The following is a 17,029-nucleotide window of genomic DNA, read 5'->3' as shown; positions in this document are numbered from 1 at the left end:
CAGTCGAATTTGGGACACATTCTGGAGCTGGTCACTAGGGCTTCCTGACAGACTGGCTATAGGTGTGAGGGAAAGAAAGGACTTCAGGCTGACCCCCGCATTCGTGGCCTAAGCAGTGGCATGAATGGTGACACCATGCACCTCTCTGGGAGGGCTTGGGGGAAACCAGCCCTTCTCTGTGGTCACGTGGAGTTTGAGAGCCCAATGGACATCAGAAGCCACCGAGGGAGAGAATGTAAACGGAGAAAAGAGACAGGCTAAGAACAGGGTCCCGGGGGACTCCCACACTGAGAGGAAGGCCAGGGAGGCCTGCGAAGAAGAGTGTAAGCGGCTGACAGGTGGGCTCAGGGGGCGGAATCGACTCAGAGGAGCTTTGCCGGGATGGGGAGTAGAGAGTTGGCCAGTGGCTGGAAGGCGTCTTCTTCTTCTGATCACATGTATTTTCCCAGCAAAACATGAGATGTGTAGCACTCAGGGCAGAAAGAAGGCACGAAACAGGACAGGTATGGGCCAGAGTGGGAACGAGGGTGGGGCCGGCTATGCAGTTTAGACCTCAGGTAACTAACTTGCTCTGGCCCTCCAGGGACCCTGGCACATTTCGTGTCGGACGCCCTGGGTCACTGGGAAGGACGCGTTGCTGTGCCCCGATAAAGCCCAACGGTCTCGGTGCAGGGGAGTTCTGGAAGACGGAGAGGACAGTGCCGAAGGTCACAGAGAGCTACACAGGCTGCAGAGCAGGGCTTCCAATTCCGTGGGGGCCACAGTGCGCCGGGGAACGGGGACAGGGTTCTGGGGCCTGCAGGGAGCCGCTTCTCCGTAAGTCATGAGGCCTGAAAAGACGGACCTCACTAAACCGGAGCACACGTTTGCCCCGCAAGCCCTGCGGGCAACGGCGTCCCCTGCCACCCGCCAGAGGATGAGCGTGCCCCTTGTGAGTGCCATCCCTGTGATGACATCACAGCGTGGCAGCCGCTGCTTTTCGCCAGGGCACTCTAGGCTAATGTAATCATACGATTACATAATTAACCCAGCTGTCTCATTAAGAAAATCAACTGGAATTCAGGGCATAATTAGTCATACAGCAATTAGCATGCTGATGAGCAACTGATGAAAAGCTGTCTAGATATCAAGTGTGCCAGGACCACCTCAGTCACGGCGAGGGGGGAAGGAGGCGACACACCACCCCACACAGTGAACCACGGAGTCCCCAAATCCCTCGGAGCGAGTGCCCGCACCCCAGCCGTGTGAGGACAGGAACGCAGAGGGACGGTCCTGAAGAGGGCAGGCACATGTGCGAACGCCCCTGTTGTCAGGCTGCTTCCTTTAAAATGTTTATGGCTAACTGCTCAGCCTGCAAACACTGGGGACGTGAAATGGGGAGCTGTCGGGCCCCAAGTTTGTTGTAAGCTGTTCACGGAGGGTGGAGAAGCTGCTTCCTCGGCCAGCATGCAGTGTTGGGAAGAGCATCACTGTCCCTCGTCCTCTTGTCCCCAACGCTGGACCAGCTCCCGTCCCGCAGCCCAGGAGGGAGACGGGAGAGCATCTGCAACCCACAGGCTTCACCCCACGCTGCAGCCCCAGGGCCCTTTCTGTCCCGTTACGGTGCTGGTGGTTGACTCTTACGCGTGAAACACAAGGTTTGATGCCAGTAAACTGAAAATGTGTCTGGGGACCCTGTGATCTCCGGCTCCTGAGGCTGCAGAGTTCTCTCTGGAGGGGCCATGGGCACTGGCTCCGTGGCCAACGCCAGGAGACCCAGGACACAAGGACTGGAGCAGCCTTACGGGATCCGGCGGGAGCGGCCACACTTCCACAGCCTTCAAAAAAGCCCCCGACTAGCACATGGACTGAAACCTCAGTATCAGAAGCAACTGGGTATTTCTAACTAATCCTAAGGTCTTGTCACCTTTTCCCAGGAGTCTTGCTATGGGATCCCTGAGCGGGCGGCTGATAGGGAAGAAGTTAGAAGAACGGAAGGAATGGTGTTTTCTAATTTTAACCGACAGCGTGGCCTTGCTTGAAACTAGTGTGAGGGGCAAAGGCCCAGATTAGTGTTCTATTCTTACAGAGGGGCATTAACAAGCAGTTCTCAAAAACGACGATGTTCCACTTTATTTCTGGATCTTCCAATGCTGGGCCAGGGGGGATATTCACAGGAGAGGAAGTTTTCCTAAGCCCAAATCAAACCCCCTCAGGGGCACCAGGGAGTAGGGGCATTTTGGAGTGGGTTCTCAACTAGTTCTCTCCCAGGACTCATGAAAACTAAGACTTTCTGCACACAACTGCAGGGCAGTCATCCTAGGGAAATAAAGTGAGAGAAGTCAGTCACGAAACACTGAGTTCTAGCAGGGTTTCAAGAGTCAATGAATATTTTATGTCACTGATAATGTGCTTCCTAAGATTTAAATCTTAAAATAAACCCTTCCAGGCACTGTCTTTCTGTTTGTGTCTGCTGGACCTAAACCACATCTTAGCAAGGAGTGAAAGATGATTCTTTTTGGGTTTTTTTTGGTGAGGAAGATTGGCTCTAAGCTAGTATCTGTTGCCAATCTTTCTCTTTTTTGCTTGAGGAAGATTGGCCCTGAGCTACTATCTGTGCCAATCTTCCTCTGTTTTGTATGTGGGACACTGCCACATCATGGCTTGACGAGCAGTGTGTAGGTCTGTGCCTGGGATCCGAATGCACAAACCCTGTGTGCCAAAGCAGAGTCTACAAACTTAATCACTATGCTACCGGGCTGGTCCCAAAAGATGCTTCTTTTAAGGGGGCCACAGCCAGAGGCAAGGAGGCAACGAGAACTTGCAAAGAGGTCCTTCCAATGAACTCTGCAGCCAAAGCAGAGAAGTTCTGTGACACCAACCACAGGTGGTGGCTCCACTGACTTTCTCTCTTTTCCTCATTTCTAGGAACTTTAAAAAAAGTACCATTAACCAAGAGGCTTCTGGGACAGAGAAGTCACAGTCATATTTTACACAAATTGATAAATGTCCATCGACTATTGCTTAAGTTCTTATCTGTAATCCATTAACAAGGGGTATTCAGAAACTAAGGTCACAAGTTGAGTATTTTACTGATTTTTGCCTTTCCCCCGATTGTAGAGATAAATACAGGCTCAGTGTAAAAAATCTGAGAAAGTATCAAAAAGCAAGAGCAAGTCACCCACGCAAGGTTAATTACTGGCAGATTATGCATACCATCATAATTTTGCTCAGAACACAGTAAAATTCCAGCTACACAAAAGCCTTTAAGGGGCCATTCCAGGATATTCCTAGCTATCAGAGAGGGTCACACTTTAAGAGTGGAGACATTTTTTTCTTGTTTCGTTACAGTAAGGGATGAAGGCCACCTACTTTGCCTGTTTAGTCAAGGAAGACCTTCTGGAAGCTACTGTGTGGGCTCTCAGCACCTACATGGGAGAGCAGGGGCCGAGGCTCCCGGTGGACCGCAGGGAGTGCGGCCGAGGGGATGAGAGAATATGGCTCTTTAAAGAGTATACCTTGAGTTTTTTCTTGCACACCTGGGGTTACTGTTGCTGACAGAGAGTCATGGAACTCTGCTCTCACCCACGAATATGGGTTCCAGTGCAAAAGGAGGCTGGTCTCCCAATTAGGGAGCTTGCCGGAGAGGAACTCCTTGTCCGGTGGCGGGGTGGGGGGGGGTGGGGGGGCCTTGCTCACGTGTCCTTATCAAGTCATGATGTTGGCAGACAGCCACAGTGCCTTTCCTCACGCAGCTAATCATTAGCAACTTAATAAATATAAATCTCAATTAGAGATGTAGAATAAAAAAATTTACATATTTGCAAATTTAAGATAATTCCTGTATGTTGACCATACACATTATGATCTAAAATTTGTCCAGGATAAAACAGACAGATGAAGCCACATAAATTAATGACATAAAATTCTAACTTGCTTATGAATCTAAATGTCAACTACTCTCCTACAGCTATGACGTTGACAGCAGAGGCAAGGGCCATTTTCAACCAGGACAACAATTAGAGACGATCAAGAATTAGGAACAGGACGCTAGTTCTCCAGACTTTTTGTTGGTCTTCCTTTTAATTTTGTATCCAGATGCAACCATGGCAACAAGGACTGTTATCGAGAGATGAAGGAACTGATGTGCGGTAACTGAGGCCTGGGTAGAGCTGTCCTAGTCGCCTTCTCCCACACTGTCCTACCTCCTGCCGACAGCTGAAATTTGCCATTTCTCTCCAACTTCACTCACTGCCCCAGGGCGGCCGCCTCTGAGCTTGCCCACTCCTTCCTGATCTACACTGTCATGCCCAAAGGGCTCTGCCTTCGAAGCACTCATCACCCCCAAACTCATTACTTGTGCAATTCCTTTTTAATGCCCGTGTTCCCACCAGACTCTACCGTCCATGAGAACAGGCAGCCACCCGGCAGATCTGCTCCCTGCTCTCTCCCTGGGGCTCAGCGTGGTTCCTGAGACACAGCGAGGGGAGGTGCCACGGTGCTGAGGAGTCACCCCCAGGACACGAGGACCACAGCAGTGCGGAAGGACAGCATGCTCTGCCAAAATAAGCAGGATATTTCCAATCAAAGGGATCCTAAAATACTCTCAAAATTGACTAGGGAATGAGCAGTGATCTGATGGCAAACGAGAAAGAATGTGAACGAGGGGTCTTAACTCTTTTATCTGTTTGGAGGACTCATCAGGACGACTGTGCATTTAAATGTTTATTCAGGGTCTTTAACCCGAAGGAGCTTTTGGAAGGAGAAACCACATCACTTGGGATGTTGGATGTGGCAGACGACAAGATGGAGGAGCCGAGTCACACCACTGCAGGAGATGAACGGTTGGGGTGGAGGGGGACGCCACATTCCGCTGTGTGTGTAAAGCCTGGGACGCCAGCAGGAGAGCTGCTAAACCAAACCCAGATTCTGGACATCAGCACTGGCCATGAAACCCAAGGCCTCCAAGGTTTGATGAACCCCGACTGCTAAGTGTCACAGAAGCGTCTATGCAGGCAGATAAATCTTCATAGTGACACCAAAGCGAAAGGGGAGTTCAGAGCGCTATTCAGCTGCAACAACGCAGTGAAAGATACATCCCGTTCTCTCACAATTTAGGCTGTTCGAATGCCCCAGAGCACTCTCCCTCAATGGAAAGTGTCCATCTCAGGAGCAGGGTTCAGTGCGAACAACTGAAGACGAAGACCAGAGAACCTCAGAGGGCATTCTGCAGAAATAATTCCAGCCTCTAATTTATTCACTCACTCAACAAATATTTACGGAGTTTCTGCTACGTGGCAGCCACCAGGGTAGACGCCAGGGACATCGCTAGGGATGAGACTGCACTGTCCGTCTCTCTGCCTGGCCAGGTAGGCAAACCGCCGAGCACCAAGTGGGGTTCTGAGAGAGGCAGACATGGGTGCTTGGTGCAGGGTGTGTGCGTGAGAAGGGCACCCCAAAGCCGGCCTGGGGGTCAGGAAGCGGTGTCTCCTACAGCCAATCTGGAGGGGCAGGAGGAGACGGGTGAGAAGGGGCCTGGCCTGCCAGCACAGCGGCAAACGGGCCAGAGGGAGGCAACCCCATAAACACCAAGACTCATGTCCTGATACTGTAGACACGAGAGAGGAGGGCAGAAGCTGGGATGGAGGGGAGGGGATGGAACCGAGAACATTCTGGAAGCAGAATGCCCAAGACTCGGTGACCCAGTGCTCTGGAGTGAGCAGGTGAGTACAAGGTGGTGCTGCTTACCAAGAGAAGGAACTCAGGAAGAAGGCGGTTTCCTTGGGGCACAGTGGTGGTTTCGGGGTGCCCATCCGTCACCCCGGGGGGATGTCCAGGAGGCCACTGGGTATGAGAGCTGATACTCAGGAGTGAGAAATGGACCAAGCTTTCGGAGCCCCTAGCGTGACCCTTCGTGAATTCTGCCGCAGAGGACTCTGGGGTGGCTCTGGGTCAGCAGACTTGTGGGGTCACGCAACATGTCACACCTGTGGTATGCCAGGCCTTGCTCCAGGTGCTGGGCGAAGAGCGATAAAGCACAGCTGCCCTCAAGGAGCCGTCACTCCAGTAGGACCAGCAGGTAAGACACAAGAAAACACACAAATACAAGACTTCCAGAAGGGGCGGTGGGTGGGGGTGGTTCGGTCAGGTCTCTCTGCCAGTCTCCGAGGCCGATGGGACTCTGGCTCTGCCTCTTCCTGCGGTCCCGGGGCTGGGCCACATGGCACACAGCCGAAATACCTGTTCCATTATTCCCAAGAGCTCACTCCACTTTTCCGAGATAGCGTGAGTCGCTGTTTCTCGCAACTAGAAGAACTTAACGCACCCACCAATGTTTCTGGGTTCGGCTGGACTGAAGCCTTAAGCACGCAGACAGTTACGGCCCCCCGAGGCCCCCCACTGTGCGAGTGACTGTCAGTAAATGCAACGCTATTGACCAGACCCTTCCTGTAAGCCTCGGCCGCAGGATTACTTCATCTGAGCAATAAGCAGACTTCAAAACACAGGTAGAGTGCTCCGAGCTCCACGCCTGCTTTTCAAGTACCCTGCTGGATCTGGCAGACCACAGCATTTGTAAGAAAGAAATGTGTGGGAGGCGGGTAAAAGCGATCTACATGGCATGCAGACATACTTTGACTGACTTTTATTATCACAGAGAACATCAAACACTATTTGCTCCCACTATCATAAATTGCAAATGCAAACTTTAATTCTCCAGGCAAAAAGGATAATTATGAACACCACCAATATGGGAAAAATGCTTATGGTATAATATTAAGTGAAAAGAGTAGAATATAAATATATTTTCATGTTATGATCAAAATTCTTTAAATGTGATATATCTACATGAATAAGGCCTACTCAGGCAAAAAGGAACGTTGATGAGAAAAACGCTCTTGTCTTTTTCGACAGGAAATGGCGATGGAAAATTATGGCAGAAAAAGAAACCCACCAACTTGTTAACGTGGCTGCCCAGTTGAGACACTTCACTAAGGGAAACCAGGTACGAATTGGGCTTTTCAAAAATAGAGTGCAGGTTATTTAGAAAACAGTAGCTAAAGGCTCTCTAGGTCTCGGGCAAAGATGAAATAAGACAGCCGCCTTTCAACTACGTCACCAACACCAAACTGGCATCTGCACAGGAAAATGCCACTGGGCCCACCAAGCTGCCAGGGCCTGAGAAACGGTGCACCCTGGGCATCAAGTGCTCCACTGGCTGTGAAGGACCCCCTCATGAGCCTCGGTCTGAGGCCGCAGGGAAGCCCTAGGCGGTTACAAACTCTTGCGGAGAATCAAAAGGCTACAATTTGGAACTAAGATAAGCTGGATAAACTCCTCTGACAGTGAAAGTCTAGAAAAAAGAAAACCATTCTCCATCTCCAGGCTGTTCCCCCAGCTGTTCCACTTTACAGATGAGAAGACTGAGGTCCAGAGAGGAAAAGGAATGTGACCAAGAGGCCTTACAAGGCCCTGGACCTCTCTGCTCCCTGTCCCAGGTGCTTTCTGCTGCCCCTTGCTTGGGGGTGACCTCTATCAACCCCAGCTCCCGGAAGGGAACAGCAAAGCCCACAGTGGGCTCTGGTGGACCTCAATTAGAACATAAGCTCAGGTATAAAGGAGGCCGCTTCTGCTTCGCTTTGTGAAAGTAGTTCTAATAATGTCAGTGATGTGCAGAGGATTACTGACAAAGACAAGCGTGCAACTCCAGAGGGAGGGCGTGTGGTGGTAGTAATTCGGTTTCCTTGGTCAGCAGAGGAAAAAGCTCAAATGACTTTCCTAATTTTCTGATCTGAGTCTTTCCAAGATGGAGCTGGGAATGTGATCGTGTCCATCACCTCCCCACGGATTCTAGGTGAGGGGAACACCCGGGAACAGGGGAGCAATGGGACCAATGGGCTCAAGGCCCTCTAAATTCCGTCTCACTTTCTAAAATGAGGATAAGGAATGGGAAGGCATCATTGCTCCGAATGCCGAGCTAGCATTGCTAAATTTTAACTCTAGCTCTTTTCAAAGAAGAAGCAACTCACATCCTTGCTTGTAGCTATTGGGGTTACCACTTGCCCTTGGCCATAACTCTTAAGGGAAAGACTTGGCCAGAGGGCACTGATGCCCTGCATGACCTGGGCGGGGAGTGGGCATTCCAAGGGCCTATTAGGGCTGCTCCTGAACGCGGGAATCGGTCAGCTCAGACCGTGAACATCCTCAGCGTCCGCACAGCACACACACAGGTTCCACTGCTTCTCTGTGAATCGGGCAGCATTTTATACCAAAGCCAAAGGGAGCCCCCCAGAGTTGAGTTTCTGCGTTTACAAAGGCACCAACTGGAGGTTCCATGATCACTGTAGCAAATGTGCATCTTATTTCCACACCCACCCAAGGTCTGGGTTTTGGAGAATTCCCCTACTGGAACTCCCTGGTTCCCCAGGGCAGTTGTCATGGATGGTGCAACTCCCTTAGGAAAGACAAGACGAGACACCAAGAAGACCGAGACCGAAGCCCACGCCCTCCCCAGATGCCACGTCCACCGGTGGGCGCAGTGCTTACCTGGAACGTCAATCAGTCTCTTGTAGACATTCAAGAAGGCTGCCTCGGCTTCTTTGCTTCTTTTACTCAGTGCATCAATCTGAAAGGGGACGGAGGAAAGGAAAGAAAAACACAGGGCTCAGAATTTGTCATTAAAAATCGTTACACACCTAGCGAGTTCCCACGGCAAATGCAAATCTGATTCCTCCCTGGAGGAGCCAGACAACTGGGCCTTCAAGCTCAGAGAGTAAGAGCCTGCAACCTCACGAAGGGGAGACAGTCCCCACAGGTCTGGTTCTGAGGGTACACGAGGCAGCAGAGGCGCTTCGAGGGTCCGAAGCCTTCACCACACTCAGCGCCACTGCCCATCAAGTGGGGGCTTTCCCACATTTTCCACAGAGAAGCCGCCCGGCATGCCCTTCCCGGTCTCTTTCCTTCTTCTGTGAGCATTTTCTAAGAGCTGCCTGTGTGCCGGACGCTGGGCTGGAGGCGGGGGCAGAGAGGGGCAGCCCCCGGCCCCAGGAGCTCGTGGGCCAGGAGGGGAAACAGGTATGTTCCATCAACAAGGGACGGAGGCCCAGCTGGGAAGGTGCTGGGTGAGCAGAGCCATGGGGACATGGAAAGGGACAGGAAGCACGAAAGCACGTGACCTTTGAGGGGAGTCCTCAGGAACAGCTCACCAGCATGGGAGGTGAGACACTGCATGGAAGGGGAAGGACACATTTCCACACCAGAGCAAAGTTCTTAAACCTGGGGGCATCTCATAGATCCTCTTCAAGAAGTTTGTGAAAGCCAGGGACTCTCCTCCTAGACAGACAGACAGACAGACAGACACAGACACACACACACACACGGTCATGCACTCTACTTTAGGACACTCACATGTCCGCCTGTGTTCTGTCCATGGAATTGGGATTAAGAACCCATGGATGGGGCTGTAATACACCAGGGAATAAGGGGTGTCCGCTGCAGCGGGAACACGGATACATGGGGAGGAGCGGTGGGTGATGAGACTGGACAGCTGAGGGGGTCAGATCACGAAGAGCCATGAGAGCTCATGGAGGAGGAGGATGTTGATCATCTGGGAATGAGTCAGGAGGAAGGAGGGCAGGAGCGGGCAGAAAGGAGGTGGCCATTCAGAGGTTGCCGCCGTCGCCCAGGCAAGAAATGTGCGGGGCAGCGGCGGTGGGCATGGAGGAGAAGAGGCCAATCAGAGAAATTAGGGTCCATCTGAGTTGATGTGGAGCACAGGGGAGCAAGGCGGGTCAAGGACGGTGCCCAGGTTTCTAGCTGAGGCGGCGGGCGGGTTTCTGTGACGGCAGCCAGGATAAGTTTGTTTGGTGAACCAAGTCGGTGGGGCTAGCTTCCCTCCAGTGTAAAGTCCACTCATCAGAGACAGTGATATGTGAAACTCCCAGGCACAGGGACATGCGTCCGAGGAGCCTCTGACTGCGGGACGGGCTCAGTACACACTCTGAGCACACAACACACTTGCTGAGACAGCAGATCACTTTTTACACCCGAAGTGTGCAAGATGCTACATGCGCGAAGTTCATATTGACTCCGGAAAAGGACACTAAATTATATATTCCTTCTGTCCCCGCATGGAATTATACTCTCCGTCTCCAATGTTATTAAAGAGGCGAAAGGATGTGGTTTAATTACAGGGCCTCTCACCTGAGCCATCCCACCATCTGTGAAGGGCTGAGAGTAGTCACCTGACTGAGGACAGGAAGGCCCCGGGGAGGGGGACACAGGGCTGGCGGGGCCAGGTCTTGGGAATCCTGGGCAGAGCACACAAGGGCCACACAGGCATCTCCAACTTCTAACAACTGTGCTCCGAAGTTCCTATCAGAAGTCAGCTGTCTGGAACTCACATTTTTTGCCCCCATAAAATACAGCTGTGATTTAGGTGTTGGCGATGTTTTCAGAATAACCCACAAGGACTACTTAAATAGAGCAAGACAGTTCTCTCTTTATTTTTAAAGAAAATGTTTTCCCCCCTCTGATTATTAGCAATTCATGCTCATTGTATAATTAGAAAAATATCAAAAATATAGAGGAGAAAATGAAAATCCTAACTCTGCCATTCACTGGTGGAAGTCATCTTTGTCTGGCCTGTATTTCCGGTCATTTTTTCTGAGATAAGAAAGCTATCTAGTTGAATGAAATATAGGCATAAAGCGAACTAGAGCCAGAGAGCTGACCGGAGGCTGTCCAGGGCTGCGGGGGGAGGACAGAGGTTTGGAGGACGATGACCAAGGGGTGCAGGCTTTCTTTTTGGGGTGATGAGATGTTCTACAACTGACTGTGGTGATGGTTGCACAACTTTGTAAATATAGTAAAAGTCAATGAACTGTAGACTTTAAATGGGTGAATTATATGGTATGTGAATTATACTTCAATCAAGCTGTTAAAAACATGGCGTATTTGAAAGCAAACCATATGTACAATTTTGTATTGTGCTTTCTTTCACTCACATATCATAAATCTTTTTCATCTCTTACAAAACTTGGAAAACGTCTTAATAGTACTATTTCAACAGTACCAAGCCACCACATATATAGACGTTTTGAGTAAAAATGGCATTGGAGTGGCCTCCCCGCATGTCTGGGAACACCCGTTGCGTTCTGGGTCTTTCTGTCACCTCCTGAGAGCACCGTGCCTGTGGGAGCAGGGTCTCTGCCCAGAGAGGACAGATGCCAGGGCTGCTCTCTGAACCTCTGGACCCTCAGAGGCTTCTCCACTCGGCTGAGGATCTGCCTGGGGAGGGTCCCTCGTTGACTGAGTGTACAGGGTGGCTGCCTCTGGGGTGGGCAAAGGACGGGATCTGGAAGGATACTGAAACGCTGTGCTCTCTCATCCTGTCTGGGTTGTTGATGCGGATGATGGGTGGGGCTGGTAAGCTACACAGCACACTCGGGGACTGTCACGGGTTGAATTGCGTTCCCCGAAGATGTCGAAGTCCTAATCCCCAATACCTGTGAATGTGACCTAATTTGGAAATAGGGTCTTTGCACATGATCAAGTTAACATGAGATCACTACGGTGGGCTCTAGCCCAGTAAGACTGTGTCCATATAAAAAGGGGAAATTTGGACCCAGAGACAGTCATGCACACGGGGAGATAGCCATACGATCACGAAGGCAGAGATTAGGGTGACGTGTCTACGAGCCATGGAGCACCAAAGACTGCCAACCAACTCCCAGAAGCTGGGGAGAGCGGCCTGGGACGGATTCTCCCTCGGAGCCGTGAGAAAGAACCCGCTCTGCTCGCACCTCGAGCTCGGACTCCCGGTCTCCAGGACGCTGAGGATCAAACGCCTGTTGTTGGGCCGCTCAGCGTGCGGCGCTGTTACAGCAGCTCCAGCAGATACGGGGCTGTGATTCTGAGCCCTCTTCCTGGCCTCTTTTCCACAAGTGCAAGAGAATTAAAACCCAGGCCTGAGAGAACAGGGTCAGACCAATGAGTTTAATTAATTCATTAAGCAACTGGACTACGAGGTTTCTTAAGAGAGATGACGAGTCCTCCACGTGTGGCTGAGCTTCCACTTGGTGACGTCTCCCCAGTCCCCTTATAAACAGATTTCCAAACCTGGAAGGACTTGTTGATTCTGGAAACTCTGACACTTTCCATGCTCGTCCACTCTTTTGACTCCCCATACTATGGCCACCAGCCTCATCCGAGATCAGGCCTCGGAGCCTGAGTTTTGGTCTATGCTCTGCAGCTCCATCTTTTCTGCGATGGGCTGTCCCTGCTGCCTGGGACTTTCTATCGCCATGTGGTCACTTTCTTGACCACTCTTCGTGCCCACTGAAGACCTATTCATGCTTCAGGACCCAGGCAGGCTCCACTGCCCCCGGCCTGCACAGGCAGGGTGCCCTCTGGCTGGCAGGGCTCTGAGCTTGGAGAGCAGTTAGATGACCTCACGCGGGTAAAGCGTTCAGCGTCTGGCACAGGGAGGGTTACCTGACAGTGACTCTCATGTGCTAGAGCTTTCCTCCAGGTGTCAAAGCAGCTACAGCCCGGGAAGCAGGGTCCTGTCTGTCTCCCCTACCATTCTGTGAATGAGGGAGGAAAGACAGTGTCCCCTCATCCTCATGCCCTTCACTCTCCACGCCTGTCTGCGAAGGTGCTCTGCGGGCCTCTGAGATGGCAGCCAGGCTGGGCGCAGCGGCCGTCACACGAGGGGAAGAGATGGGTCTCAGGGCAGGATGGTTCAAAGTAGGATCCCAGGTTAGATGTTCTGGCTATTTACGTGCAAGATGGCCTTAGGTAGAGATTCCGCCTGCCGTCCCCACCCTTAAAAGCCTCTGCGGAAGGGCAAGGACAGAGGTTCCAGTGATGGTGGCACTGGGGCAGATCAGGAGAAAAGCTTTGATTGCACTCCGGCCCTGGCCCCAGGGAAAACCTGTTCTGCTCCAGGAATCAGCCTCACCTCCGGCCACGCCTCACGCTCCAGCCCCACCCAGCTACTCCCTGTTCCCTGAATACACGAGCAATTTCCGAGCAGCCTGGAAGGCGCCTCTTGGAATGTTCCTCTGATCCTCTAGGCTCAGCTGACCCATCTCCCGGGGCGGGCGGCCACTCCCATCCCCATATGGGACTGGCCCAAAACGCCAGGACCGCAGAAAGACTCCCTCAGGAGATCCTGAATTCCTTGAAAGCCACACTATGCTTCTGTGGCAACCGCTTTTCCTGCCAACGTTGCACACAGTAGGTGTTCACTACGTGTTTATTGCGTGAATGAAAATCTACTAAAACTGGTCAACTGATCCGCAGAAGTGAGCAAATGCTTAAGTATCCAGTTTTAAATCTTTATGAAAAGGCTTAATATGTAAAGAGCTCTTTGTTTTAAGCATTTGCTTCATGTGTTGATAATGACGACAACTACTTGGCCGGAGCCTGCGCACTGGAAGCATCTTTTCCGGCTGCACACACGGGAGCGGAGCGTGCTCTCTCCTGCAGTGAGCTGTGAGCCTCTCTAGCAAGATGCCCACGGCCTTCCTGCCAAGTTTCCTGGACCCAATGGGTATCCTTTCAGCAGCATCACTTTTATAATGCTGAGTTCGTTCTTCTGCAATAATTAAATTTAAAGATAAAGGTCTATAGAAAGGTATTTTATTCTAAATCTCAGTCAATCAATATTTGCTTACAGTAGTATAAGAACTCAGAGTCCAGGTTTGGAGATCAAGTTCATGGAAATCATCTGCGAGACCCCTGAGATTTGGAACGGGTGAGAAGGTGCCCCACCATCTGGGTGTCTGCAGAGTTGCGCTGCAGGGTTTGGGAGTCACGTGGTGCATCGAGTTATTGCTCCCAATCGCTGTCCATGCTCCCTGGAAGAGGCAGTGCCCGTCTCTGCCCACGGCCACGTGGCTTGTGGCGTAACAGCACCTTCCATGTGGGTGCCTCCCTGCCCCACTTGTGTCAGGCTTGGCCACGTGAATTGCTTTGGCCAATGGAATGTAAGTGACAGTGCCAAATGCCACATCTGAGCTGAAGATTTAAGGGCCACTTCATGGGTTTGGCTGTGGTGCTCTCTCTCTGTGGTGAGAAGAGCATGGCCTGACAGGAGCTGCTTTTTCCACTGGGATCTTCGAATGAAGACAACACGTGCTGCCAGAGCCTGACAGTCAAGCCAGCCAATGTGTAATGTGATGGAGAAGTAATCTTTTGGTGCCAGAGGCTACTGAGGTTTGGGGTTGCGGTTACTGCTGCATGATCTAGTTAAGCTAGGACAAGTCGTAAGAGGTGGTCACATCTCTAAGACAGCACAGAGTAAAAACAGGGACCAACCAACCAACATTGTGAGGGCCAAAGGAAGTTTGTCTTGAAGCTTGACTGTTTACTTTTGCCAGGGGCAGGGCGAGGGGAAGACAGTATGATAAAGTAGAAAGGGCGTAGGGTTTGAAACCAGAAGACTGGGTTTAGGACACGCCTCCATCACGCATTTTGGAATAGTGACCCAGCTACGCACACTCTGCCTCTCTGAATTTGATTTTCTACGTCTAGGAAAAGGGAATGACGAGAAGGCCTGCCATGTGGGAGCCCTGGGAGAATTGAATGAGACGGAAGAGGCGACAGCAGTGTGGAGCTAGTCACAAGCTAGTGTTCAGTGCTGGTGATAATTACTGACCCATGATGTATTTAGAAGGAGAAACATCATGCAAATATCATCCAAATTAAGTGTCAAAATTTCGGAGGGTTGGTTAGAGGAGAATTCACACACTCACAGCATTAGCTATTGTACAAAAGAGATCGCCAGTTGGAAAAGAATTAACCTTTAAGATTGGCTTTTTTTTTTTTTTCAGGAAGATTAGCCCTGAGCTAACATCTACCGCCAATCCTCCTGTTTTTGCTGAGGAAGACTGGCCCTGAGCTCACATCCCTGCCCATCTTCCTCTACTTTATATGTGGGACACCTGCCACAGCATGGCTTGCCAAGCGTGCCATGTCCGCACCCGGGATCCGAACCGGTGAATCCTGGGCCGCCGAAGTGGAACGTGTGCACTTAACCGTTGCACCACCAAGCTGGCCCCTAAGATTGTCTCTTAAACAGCATCTACAGTGGGGTGCTACAGCTTTTTAGGGGTATGCTTATGTCTGAAAGTGACACTCTCTGCAGAAAATCCCTCACCCACCTAAAACTCAGACATTAATGGGCTTGAGGCTTTGGGGGTTGTTATTCCAATTTTCTATAGGAGTCTCTAGATTTGCAGAGGAAGGAAATGTGGGAGAACAAGCACAAGCCTGAATTTTAACTGGAAGAGGCCTGCGTAGAATTGAAAAAAGGACCAAAGAGTGTAACATTTACAGATGTGTAAATCTCCCTTCCCCTCCAGCCTTCACACCGGACAGTCAAGAACTCCTGCTTGTTTGGCCTCAGAAATGCACTTCAGAACATGATCTCTTTGCCACCTTTGATGCTTCAGCCCTAACTGAAGCCCCCCTGACCTCCAGTTGGGACACCACAGACCAGTATCCAGTGGGTCTCCCTAGCTGTAGCCTCTTCTTGCCACAGAGCGTGATTTGTCCTCCACGCTGGCCCTGGTTCACCGGCCCAGAGCCCAGAGAGAACTATATGGCCATCTTGCCATGCCCCTTCACGTCTCCGGGCCTTTACACACTCGGTCCTCTGCCTGGAATGCTCTTTGTCCAGGGACCCCGGGGAAATCCAGTTCTCCCTTCACGAGTTGGTCTAGGTGACGCCTCCTTCGTGGTGTCTGCCCCCGAGTTCCCCAGGCACAGCTGCTCACTCAGTCCTGTGCCACCTGAGCTCTCTGCAAATCCCTCTGTACCCACTTCCCACACCAGGCGACGATGACTCACTCGAGGAGCTTCCTCTCCATCACCCTGTGGTCTGGCCGGGGGCAGCGGCCCCCTCCTCTCTTTACCCCCAGCACCTGGGTCTTAACACAGGTGGCTGCCCAGGAGTGTCTGTGAGTGAGTGAGAGTGTCTTCCAGGCAGAGACGGCTGCACCAGCCATGGGGTCCTGCAAGTCCTTCTTGAATTCTGCGCATTGGTTACTTCGGAAGATCGGAGTGGAGAAGGCAGGTTCCTACCATCGAGAGCTTTAAGAAAGCTTTTAATCTGCACCACAGTTCAGTCTAGTCTAAAAACTGGGGAGGCAGGAGAGCCGTGCTCTGACCTAATTCAGGGAAGAGCACGCTGTCCTTGTCCGACAAGAGAACCCTGGTGAGGGGGCGTCAGTGGAGGAAGGAGAGTGGGAGGGCTCTGGGGCTGGAGAGGAACTGGCCAGGTGACGTCATCTCCGAAACGGAGAAAGTAAGGCCTCTTCATTAATTTCTGTAAGTATTAAAAAGGAATGTGTGCAAAGTGCCTACAACTGGGCCTGGCACTTGGTAAGCGTGTAATACTCTGTGGCTGCTATTATTACCCTGAATGCTCTGCTTGTACACTGTTGACCCCCAAATTCCTCTCAGGTGGCCTCAGTCTGTATGCCACACCACTGCACACTCACAATGAAAAGAATGCTGCTCAATTGCACCCTGGGGTACGCTGACTGGGCTGCTGCAGGCGCCTGGGTGCTGCCCAGCTGGTCCACCCCATGGGCCACACACAGGGTGCCTTATCACACCAGCTGTGAGGCACAGACACAGACAACAGTGTGGACTTTTTACAAGGGCCTGGGTGTCACCAAAAAACTATGAAACAGAAAGACCGGTCTGGATGCTTGCCTAGTGCTGTGTGCTTTGAGGGGGAAAAGGCTCATCCTTCCAGGGTGTCGCCAGGGCCTTGCCACGCACAGGCGGTAGGCAGGACAGTGCCACACAGGGCCACGAGCCCGGATACAGCATCAGAGGAGGGCCGAGCCCAGCTCATAACACAGGTACACTACCGAGCCACTGAACCAACCTCTCTGTGCCTTAGCTTCTTCGTGTGCACAGTGGGGAGAATAAGTCTCAGGTGCCGTGAAGACCGAAGCCACGGCAGGACTTGGTGGATGGTGAGGGCGCCGCCACACCGGCAGCGCCACTTGTCAGATGCAGAAATTGACCAAGT

The 17,029-nt window shown here is 51.7% G+C and overlaps 1 protein-coding gene across 19 annotated transcripts in view; it reads right to left on the bottom strand.

Annotated features, from left to right (window-relative positions):
* The window catches only part of CUX1 (cut like homeobox 1), a 368,961-nt gene that overhangs the window by 158,957 nt on the left and 192,975 nt on the right, over positions 1 to 17,029 (bottom strand). For all 19 annotated transcript variants that reach the window (XR_011524378.1, XR_011524379.1, XM_070566375.1 and 16 more), the window contains one exon: positions 8,524 to 8,602. Coding sequence is in view for 17 of the 19 variants with exons in the window: in XM_070566375.1 (XP_070422476.1) it covers positions 8,524 to 8,602 (79 nt within the window). In the remaining 2 variants the exon portion in view is untranslated. The remainder of the gene's footprint in view (positions 1 to 8,523; positions 8,603 to 17,029) is intronic.

This window comes from Equus przewalskii, chromosome 12 (assembly GCF_037783145.1).
Source record: "Equus przewalskii isolate Varuska chromosome 12, EquPr2, whole genome shotgun sequence".
Lineage (NCBI taxonomy): Eukaryota > Metazoa > Chordata > Mammalia > Perissodactyla > Equidae > Equus > Equus przewalskii.
Note: the sequence above shows the minus strand (reverse complement) of the source record. Positions and strands in the feature narration are given on the sequence as shown.